Source organism: Bidens hawaiensis, unplaced genomic scaffold (genome assembly GCF_021521415.1).
Source record: "Bidens hawaiensis isolate Kalapana, Puna unplaced genomic scaffold, B.hawaiensis_p1.1 tig00051235_1, whole genome shotgun sequence".
NCBI lineage: Eukaryota > Viridiplantae > Streptophyta > Magnoliopsida > Asterales > Asteraceae > Bidens > Bidens hawaiensis.
In genome coordinates this window covers 51,428-62,554 of record NW_027499166.1, presented here as the reverse complement: position 1 = coordinate 62,554, position 11,127 = coordinate 51,428, and the positions used below count along the sequence as shown (strand labels likewise).

General features: G+C 36.7%; 2 protein-coding genes across 2 annotated transcripts; both read left to right on the top strand.

Moving 5' to 3' along the window:
- Positions 1-3,220: 3,220 nt before the first annotated feature.
- On the top strand, positions 3,221-6,569 carry LOC143598901 (2-methyl-6-phytyl-1,4-hydroquinone methyltransferase, chloroplastic-like). The gene is made up of 4 exons (XM_077076994.1): positions 3,221-3,333; positions 3,795-4,368; positions 4,749-5,055; positions 6,276-6,569. The coding sequence occupies exons 2-4, from the start codon at positions 3,800-3,802 to the stop codon at positions 6,429-6,431; spliced, it is 1,032 nt and encodes a 343-aa protein (XP_076933109.1). The 5' UTR covers positions 3,221-3,333; positions 3,795-3,799; the 3' UTR covers positions 6,432-6,569.
- A 2,549-nt stretch (positions 6,570-9,118) lies between these two features.
- Positions 9,119-11,051, top strand: LOC143598900 (ammonium transporter 2 member 5-like). The gene is made up of 3 exons (XM_077076993.1): positions 9,119-9,738; positions 9,943-10,228; positions 10,504-11,051. Exons 1-3 carry the CDS (start codon positions 9,139-9,141, stop codon positions 11,049-11,051), a joined length of 1,434 nt encoding a protein of 477 aa, XP_076933108.1. The 5' UTR covers positions 9,119-9,138.
- Positions 11,052-11,127: the final 76 nt, after the last annotated feature.

Below are 11,127 nucleotides of genomic sequence, written 5' to 3'. Positions count from 1 at the left end.
AGAGAAGCTCTGGAATCTGATTATGTTTCCGAAAATTTGCATCATTGGATAGATCTTATTTTTGGTTACAAACAACGAGGCAAGGTGTGTGTTGATCTTCTAGAAATTTGTCTTAATTATGGTTACATAAACAAGATTAACACAATAATAATTTCAAATCTATGATGCGAAACAGTTTAGGAGGCTGTATCCATTTATTTAATGTCATCTAATTGCAATATTGAAATTGCATACCACTACTATATTGTTAACGTTCGTAATACACTGAAAGTTTCCAATTTTGACAGGCGGCTGAGGAAGCTGTGAATGTTTTCTATTACTATACATATGAAGGAAGTGTTGACATTGATGCGGTTGATGACCCTGGAATGAAAGCAGCAATTCTTGCTCAAATTAACCACTTTGGTCAAACCCCGAGACAACTTTTTTTGCGACCTCACGCCAAACGAAGAACCGATAGAAAACGTCCCTTAAATCCACTCAGATTATCTTCACGTCTTATCCCACATGAAGTCCGAAAGATCACATCATCAGTAGCACAAATAGTTACCGTTAATGACAGGATTTTAATATTAGGTCAAAATAACATAATTAAACCCATGACCCACACCAAATATGTTGCATGGGGTTTCCCAGATCGTAGCTTGAGATTCATGAGTTATGATCAAGACCGTCTCTTGTCAACCCATGAAAACCTTCACGGTGGTCACCAGATCCAGTGTGCAAGTGCTAGCCATGATGGTCAACTTTTGGTCACCGGTGCAGATGACGGTTTGGTTTGTGTTTGGCGTATAGGTAGCTACGGTGGGCCCCGCGCACCGCGTAGATTACACCTGAAGAAACTTTGTGTGCCCACACCGATAAAATCACGCGCCTTTACGTTTGCCAGCCGTACATGATTATTGTAAGCGGTTCAGACGATTGCACCGTCATTATATGGGATCTTAGCTCTATGGTTTTTCTCAGACAGCTTCCGAGTTTCCGTTTCCGATTTCGGCTATTGTGGTCAATGACATGACCGGGGATATTGTGACGGCTGCTGGTGTTTTGCTGGCGGTTTGGAGTGTGAACGGTGACTGTCTCTCGGTGGTCAACACTTCCCAACTTCGTCTGATCTAATATTATCTGTGACCACTTGTATGTTTTCTGATTGGATGCAAACGAATTGGTTTGTGTCTGGTCACCAAAGTGGGGCCATAAAAGTGTGGCAAATGGTTCATAATTCTAGCGAAATGGCTCAAACTCAGAAGCATCCTTTTGCACAATTGCATTGTGGGTTAGGGCTTGGTGGTAAATTACCAGATTACACATTGGTGCTACATAAGGTGCTCAAGGGTCATAAGCATCCAGTCACTGCACTTCACATATCAAGTGATTTGAAGTCATTGTTGAGTGGTGATTCTGGTGGGCATTTGTTTTCATGGGCATTGCCTGATGAATCTTTTCGGCTTTCTCTTAAGCGGGGGTGATTGTAGGTAAAATCGAAATGTGAAAGTCAAAGTCAAAGTCCTGTGATCATTCTCAAAAGAGAGGACAAGAGAGTGCTTGTGACAGGTCAATGGGCTGACCAAGGGGAAGAAAGGGCCAAGATGGGTTCGGGTGAGCTTGGTCTTGGCTGCGAGTGATGTGTTTGGGTGAGGTTTGACTCGGGTTGGGACATATTCCAGACTTTTGAATTTGTTGGGATGGTAGAGTGAACAACTTGTACATAGAAGGTGCAGGGCTAGTTTTGGTTTTGTAAAGTTTCGGGCTGAGGGTGTTTGTGCTGATGACTGGCTGGTGCCGTTAAGACTACAACTCCCCTGTTTGGCTCGGGTGTACAGTTGATTTGTAAATTAATATGTGATTTGTTATGGTTATACCTATACAATCTACAACTCCCCTGTTTGGTTGTTAATACAGACCTAGTAGAGTAATATGCAAAAAAATAAAATAGATTTTAATTAAATCAAACATTTTTTAGCCGATAATAATCAATACCGACAATTTAATATATAATTTTGTTGTCATATAAGGTGCACTAGTCTCCAATTAAAATAAATATTTACATAAGTAACCATAATATACTCCTTGTTATAAAGTAGTAAGTTATTAAAATAAAACCATATGTATGATTATGCCATTATGAATCTACAATTCGTGTCTAACAATATACAATACCCACTATAAATCTAAATTTGGTCAATTGGCTATGCATGACCAAGACAAATAGCGTTTTTATTATTAAGTAATTCTACATAAAAAATATATATAAACACACGCATATTATGATTAATTATCCAAAATATACTTCCTTTTACACTTGATTAGTGGAGCGTCAAATCGTTGCCTCATCACCACTACGCCACTTCTTAAAAACGAATATTGCCTTTTGTGGCTTTGCTGTGAATTATACTGCTTTATCAACCAAGCATCATCACTTATTTTCTTAATTATTTAACTTATTTATATAATTTAAATATTACTATAACTATATGGGATAAGTGTAATATAACATATATTTTTAGTAAGGTGTTTTTCATATACGTGACATTAACGTGACGCTCACCTTTTTTTAATAGAATCACTACGAATGCCCTTTCTTACTAGTTATTAACTAATTACGATAAATTATACTTAATAATCAATCCCATATTTTCAACTTTATATTAATTAACTTTGTTTCATATATCATATTTAACAACATTTTGATGTTTAAAAACATACACTACGCATGATAATGTAACTAATAAAACTTCTAACTTTTTTTTTTTTGGTACAAAGACAATATCACTATGGTCTATAATAATTCACGGGTAACGTGATCAACGAAACTCTTAACATTTTTTTTTTTGGTAAAGACAATCTTACTCTAATAAAAAAGTAACTTAATCTCAATCAACCAAAATTGTTTTGAAATAACAAAAACGGAAGTTAAAGATAGACAAAATTATTTTCCATTTAATAGAATTGTTATTAGCAACAAATTAAAAGTCAATAGTGTCATTGGTCATGTTGCCTATACATATTATTATCCAACAATATGCTATACTCTGAAATTTTAAAATCGAATTTTGTATTTTAAATTATTAAATAAAAACATAACATATAAACTAAAAAGGAAAAAAAATAATATATTATTTTATTTTCTTTGATTTGCAAAAAATTCATCACCACTAGATTTCCGTAATCCTGTTAACAGCCTTAGCCTGTGAGTGTCCTCTTATCACAAGTTCTACGGCTGTATACTTACTTGTACTTGTCTTCTTCTCCAACACCAACTTCACACCACAAATTCTTTCTTCTGCTTCCACTCATTAATTCATCTTCAATGTTGTATTGACTTAATAGCTGGTAAGCCCTGCTTCTTCAATTGCATGTAATAATAATAATAATAATAATAATAATAATAATAATAATAATAATAATAATAATAATAATAATAATAATAATAATAATAATCTTGAACTGAACCCTTTCAAGATTACTTTTCTTGATTAATTTCCACATGGGTTCTTGTCAAAACTTGAAATTTATGGATCTAAACTCAAAATCACTACTTTTCTCATCTTGGGTTTTGTTAAAAATGTGAAATTTTGTGATTATGAACTCAAAGTTACAACCTTTTTGCTGTTTTACATCTAGGGTTTGGTTGAAATCTTGATATTTATGAATCTTAACCCAAATTCATCACTTTTCTCATCTTGGGTTTTGTTAAAAATGTGAAATTTATGAATATGAACTCAAATTTACAATCTTTTATTGTTTTACATCTTTTGGAATTTTGAAATTGAATTTGGGATTTAAATAATCAGAAATAATGACATCTTCAATGCTGTATGGAGCTGAAAATCTTGCAATAATAAGAGGCAGAGTTGCTGCAAATGGGTTAGGGTTTAATGGGTCAGAATTGAGTGGAAGAAAATTTCCACTCAAAGTTAATTTGGCCTGCGGGAGTTCGGTTTCGAGAGGTAAAACCTTAATTGTACCAAAATGCAGTGTCTCTTTACCTAGGCCAGCTTCACAACCTAGGTTCATACAACACAAAAAAGAGGCATTTTGGTTCTATAGGTTTTTATCAATTGTGTATGATCATGTGATAAACCCGGGCCATTGGACCGAAGATATGAGAGACGAAGCGTTAGAGCCGGCGGATCTTTATAGCCGGCATATGACAGTGGTGGATGTTGGTGGGGGTACCGGGTTCACGACTTTGGGTATTGTGAAACATGTTGATGCTAAGAATGTTACAATTTTGGATCAGTCGCCACATCAGCTTGCGAAAGCCAAGAAAAAGGAACCGTTGAAAGAATGCAAGTTCATTGAGGGTGATGCTGAGGATCTTCCTTTTAGGACTGACTATGCCGATAGATATATATCTGCCGGAAGGTATATAAATATACATATTATTTTCTCAAGATTGATATTTTGTGTTTATTTGTTTTCGTTCATTATACATTTTAGGGGTGTTTTGATGTGTGTGTATGCGCTATTTGCATCATTATCTTTCTTAATTCTTCATTATGTGTTATAGCCAATATTATTATTAGAATAATTATTCCAAACAAATACAGTCCAAGATTATGGGACCCATCACAAGTCACATAAAGGGGACCCACGATCAAATAAAAACCATATTTAAATGTTAAGTGGCTTGAAGAAATAAAAAAGTTATTCTTGGATCATTTTACTATGATTGTGTGCTTGTCGAAAAAGTTTACTTTCTTAAGAATCTTTGACGCACGGGCTATGCGCATATAATATTGCAGCATTGAGTACTGGCCCGACCCGCAACGAGGCATCAGAGAAGCATACAGGGTTCTAAAGATAGGAGGGAAGGCATGTATAATCGGGCCTGTATATCCAACATATTGGTTGTCTCGTTTCTTTGCGGACGTGTGGATGCTTTTTCCCAAAGAGGAAGAGTACATTGAGTGGTTTACAAAGGCTGGATTTAAAGATGTGGAGATAAAGAGAATTGGCCCGAAATGGTATCGTGGGGTCCGTCGCCATGGTTTGATCATGGGGTGCTCTGTTACTGGAGTCAAACCCGCATCAGGGGATTCACCGTTGCAGGTAACGGGCTCTTACTAGTTGAGGCGGCAACATGGGTAGGTGGGGCAGACCGGGTAATGGGCCAAAACGGCCACTTGGGTTGACCCGCTAACATGTTCTGTCCATTTTTTAAATAGTTAATGTGTTAAATATGATCACCAAAACTATGCTGTTACAACTATAATCCCATTTATAAAAAGAAGATGACAAACTATAATAATCGGTTTTTAAGTCTTGATAAAAGTTTTCTGTATTTTATTATTATTCTAGGAATCAGATAATCTGTTTCGTATAACAAAAAATTTACCCACTTACCCTTTGCAAACCTAATTTGAGGTACTTTTATTCTAGGTGTATTGGGTTTTAATGGCCCCAACTATTGTATTTTGGTCACTGCTGGTCCCAACTAATGAATTGGCTACTAATGGTCCCAACTTTTAAAGTATTTGTTCGTAACGGTCCGCGACTAACAGAATCCTAACGTCGTTAGTTTCAGGTCGCTGGAAAAAAGGTTTTGGCCGGAAAACTCAAATTTTTTCCCCGAAAACTTAACATTTTCGTCCCAAGCATCTTGGTAGCTTCATATCGGACCTTTGGGAACCTTTTTCTAGTAAAAGACCCAATTATTGAGGTCGCCGGAAACCCTAGAACCATCGTCGGAATCGGTTGATGGTGCTCAAGTGGTGGTAGTTGGTTAGTGGTGAGTCAATTGGCGGTGGTTGCGGTGTTCAGGTCATGTTTTCCGGCAACAAATTTAAATTTTTCGGCCAAAAACATTTTCCCGACGACCTGAAACTAACAGCGTTAGGATTCTGTTAGTCGCGGACCATTAGGTACAAATACTTTAAAAGTTGGAACCATCAGTAGCCAATTCATTAGTTGAGACCAACAGTGACCAAAAGACAATAGTTGGGATCATTAAAAACCAATATACCTTTATTCTATCAAACAAAACGTTATTTCTTCATAAAAATGTCATTTTATCAATTAATTCATTAAAATAAATATAATTTATCAAGCACTTCAAACAACATATTAAAACACAATTTCCAGTCTCATGCCATATTATCGCGGACTTCCTTATTTTACGATTTATATTACATAATTTCTTTCAAAACGCAATCGAACACCTGTCTAGCCCGTAATTGGGTTCACGGGCTACCCCTTTTGTGGACTTCTTGAGCTCTTTGCATATGCAAAATTTATCATCTCCTCTTACTAACATTCTGTTTCATCATCAGCTGGGCCCCAAAGAAGAAGACATTTCCAAACCAGTGAACCCGTTCGTGTTCCTTACGCGATTCCTCTTGGGTGCGTTGGCTGGAGTCTACTACGTGCTGGTCCCTGTTTACATGTGGCTCAAGGACCAATTTGTTCCGAAAGGTCAGCCCATCTGAGGGATGGTCAAGTCACTATTTGGTTTGTATCGGGTGATGTTCAGTTTCAATGTTGTGTGAATGCATGTTAGGATTTTAGCTCTTTATTTTCTTTTGAACATTTTAACATAAACTTTATGTTCATGAGCAATTTTTATATGGCAAATAGCTCTCGTACACGTGCTTTGATGAGGCCTGAACCCACACCCTTTGATTGATCGGACTTGCTTGGTTTTGTTAAGCAAATTTGTTGCATGTTCGTTCCATGTCTTTTGTTGTGGGAGTTTGTATGGCGAGTCGCACACATGCGTGATTACAATGATGGGAGGTAAATAAGCCTGGCAAAAGCGTCTGGTCGAGTAACCTGCCAAAACTGATGCTGAGCAAAATGGATTAGAAGCCATTTTAGTTAAGTATTGATTTAGTTTTTGTTCAAAATGGAGTTTGCGTGAAAAGAGTGTTTTAGAAAAACAAGTATTAAATGGTTCACCTGCTATATTTTTCTTGTGGCTGGTGACGGCGGTGGTGGGGGTGTTACGACGACAAAGTTGTAGGTGGTGTCACGGTGGTAGACTGGTAGTGACGATGGCGATGGTGAGGGCATTGGCAATAGTGTGTAGGTGGTGTCGCGATGGTGATAGTGGTGATTGAGGCGATGGATACAATGGGGGTGGTGGTGTTGGCGTCGGTAGTCACGTGGAGGCGGCGGTGACGGCGTTGGTGGTAGTGGTGCTGGCGATTAAAAATAATGGACGTGGGTGGTGTTGGCCAATTTTATAGAAGCATGATCAAAACTAAAATTCACCTATTGTGATCAAAATTATATGGGTGTAATAGATAAAAACTCTTACTTTTTAAAGATTATAACATGGAAAAAAATATATTATATTATATTATATTATATAATATAGACAGATTTCTCATCGTCTCTCTTCTCGTCGCATTTGCTAACTTTGTTTCTCTTTCATATCTGTGCACAAGTGTTCTTGTTGGAGATGCTCTTACACAATTACACTACTTTGAATATGACATGTGTAGCATATTACCTTCAACTTGGCTTACAAGCTTCTACGATGACGCTCACTTGGGACCAGGGTACTGCACTACACTTTAAGCTTAAAATGAATAAAAAAAGTACATAATTATTACTAACATATTTAGCCAAATCTTGGGACCATGGTACTACATTATACTTTAAGCTTAAGATGAATAAAAAAGTATGATATTAATAAATTATACATATACTAAATGTGATATGGCGGTTCTCTCACAAAGAGATACGGTTCATAATAACAGCCAATTATCTTCTAACATGTTACAAGGAGATACGAATTTCAACGCCAACAGATACAGTCACAGCTCCATCGCTTGATAAAACCCTAAAACGATCCAATGACAACTCCTCACATGCTTCAAGGTAGGCAGTTGCACCACCGTCACCTATAGGGCTATAGACGCCTTATTTCTTGACCACTATCGCAATTGTTAGCGGCATTGATGTCCTCGACCCCTATTTCGACTACATCAGTATCAACAATATATTAAAGCTGCTAACATAGAAATTATTATTGAATTTACTTACTACTATAAGAATAGGTTCTGTAGTATTAAAATGCACAATTTAAAAGTATGAGTTATACTTAAATAAAATATTTATTTTGAAATTAATAACAATTTAATCATGGGTAGTCATTAGTTACAATATTATATTTTTTTTATAAATTAAATAAATTTGTTTAAAAACTAATAATTTTAATTATTTCAAATAGGTATTATATATTGTACATAAAAAGCAACCTTTTATTTTATGAATAATAAAAATACACATTTTGATAATCTTTATATCAAGTAAATGGCAATATATCTAAGATTCCATTTATTTCTTAGCCTATAACATGGCAATGGATCCACCACATATTTTGGGCTTTGGTCTCTCCGTTCTCATCAAATGCAAACAAGTGAACAACTCATAACCCAATAAACATATCTCCTATCGCCTTTTCTTGCTATTCCAAAGTCAACCTTTAACCTTACATGTTTTTTTTTTTTTTTTTTTTGGAATCCAACTTTTAATGAACCTTTTGTTGAGAAGTTTGTTTACAACTTGTTTATTTAATAAACGAACAAACCTGAACAAAACTTTTTGTTTATTTAGTTAAACGCTCGAACACGAACACATGTCCCTTTCGTTAATTATGTTCCCGAATGCTTGTTCATTCAAATCCATTCGTTTGTTAACGTTCATGAATGTTCATTGGTTTACTCTTGTTTGACTTCATTCGTTTATATATTTATTCAAGTTATTTAGGCTCTTTATAGTTTATTCTAGTTATATAAAATTAAAATATCACCATTACCATTTAATCTAGTTTTATCAATATAGGCCCAAGAGATAGATGTTTATGTTTACTTTTAACTGGTATTCACTTAGTAATGTTCGATTAAGTTCATGAATTGTTCGTTAATCTATACAATTAACGAATGACCACAAACACATTCATTTTCTTCATGAACAAACACAAATAACAAAACCCTGTTCATTTAACTATTCATGTTAACAAACACCAATATGACTCGCTCATATTCGTTCGGTCCGTTTACAGGCATATCAGCTTGTAAAAAACAAAACATAGAGGTACTTTGCTAAACTAACTTTTCCCATACTACATAAGCCACTTTTCAAAATGCTAATGATGTCATTATAATTATTCACTAACATTCAAAGAACATGCCCTTCAACATTCCTGTAAACCTCTTCCCCACTGATGCAAGCCCGGAATGGATGAACAAAGGCGATAACGCATGGCAGCTGACCGCGGGCACATTGGTGGGCCTCCAAAGTGTCCCGGGGCTAGTCATATTATACGGCAGCATAGTAAAAAAGAAATGGGCCGTGAACTCGTGTTTCATGGCCCTTTTCGCCTTTGCTGCAGTCCTAGTCTGTTGGGTTGGTTGGGGCTATCAAATGTCGTTCGGGTCCGAACAACTCGTACCATTTTTAGGAAGACCGGGCTTGGCGTCACTACGTGCTAGTTATCTAGTTGAAAAAGCATTTGCTGGAAAGTTTCCTAATGCAACTATGATATTTTTTCAGTTTGTGTTTGCCGCGATCACTTTGATCTTGATCGCGGGTGCGTTGCTTGGGAGGATGAATTTTTACGCGTGGATGGTGTTTGTACCGATTTGGTTAACGTGTTCGTATACGGTTGGGGCGTATAGTATATGGTGTCCTGATGGTTGGTTAGCAAAAATGGGTATAATTGATTATTCTGGAGGTTATGTTATTCATCTATCATCTGGAGTTGCTGGTCTAACCGCGGCTTATTGGGTGATTTGATTAATTTTATCTTTGAATTTTAGTTTACCGGTTTTGGTTATGGTTAGAGGTGATAATTTTGACCCGTTTTTGGCTGGAGTTGCTGGTCTAACCGCGGCTTATTGGGTGATTTGATTAATTTTATCTTTGAATTTTAGTTTACCGGTTTTGGTTATGGTTAGAGGTGATAATTTTGACCCGTTTTTGGTGATGTAGGTGGGACCGAGGGACGATAAAGATCGGGAAAGGTTTCCACCGAATAACATATTGTTGATGCTTTTAGGGGCGGGTTTATTGTGGATGGGATGGACCGGGTTCAATGGGGGCAATCCTTATATGGCGAGCCGGGATGCTTCACTTGCGGTTCTTAACACGCACGTGTGTGCGGCGATGAGCTTGTTAACATGGCTCATGCTTGATATCATGTTCTTTGTAAAACCGTCAGTTATTGGTGCTACACAAGGCATGATCACTGGTCTAGTATGCATCACCCCAGCCGCAGGTAACATTTTTTTTGCACTCCTTAGAGATGTAAATTTTCGTATAAGTTAATACGGACGGAGGTGGTTCTTATGCTGGTTTTTTAGAAAAAACGCCAGGTTTTCTGCTGACGTAAGGAGCGAATTCAATGCACTATTTGTGGAAACCAATGCATTGAATTCGTCTACTTACTAAGGTTTCAAAACCAGTTAACTTTTAAAATAAATAAATTTTACATTTATAGATAAATATAAATTATTTTAATTATTTGAAACAAAAGTTTATTTAATTGAACAGGAGTTGTGCAAGGATGGGCAGCAATGATAATGGGAATACTATCCGGTAGCATACCATGGTTCACAATGATGGTGGTACACAAACAAGTGTCACTACTTAAAAACATTGATGACACGATGGCGGTCTTCCACACTCACGCCGTGGCAGGGTCGCTAGGTGGTGTTCTAACCGGTTTATTTGCTGAGCCAAGGCTAAATCGTATTTTCTTTGACATGACCGACGGGTGGCAACATTACATAGGACTTGCTTATGGTTTAAAAACAGGTCGTGTTCAGGCTGGGTTGCGCCAAATGGGCATCCAGTTGCTAGGAATATTATTTGTTGTGGTGTGGAACATTGTGATTACAAGTGTGATTTGTGTTGCAATTAGAGTTGTGATCCCTCTTAGATTGACTGAAGAGGTGTTGCAATTTGGGGATGAAGAAGTGCATGGGGAGAGTGCATATGCATTGTGGGGCGATGGGGAGAAACTTATCGAAACTTCGAAGCTTCAATCGGGTCACGGGTTTGATGAGTTTTCGGTAAAGGAAGGAAGTAATTTTCGGTAACTCTTTTCCATTCTATGTTTTTGTAATAAAGCATACATTTATATGTATCCTAAACATTCTTGTAAATCATTTTCTT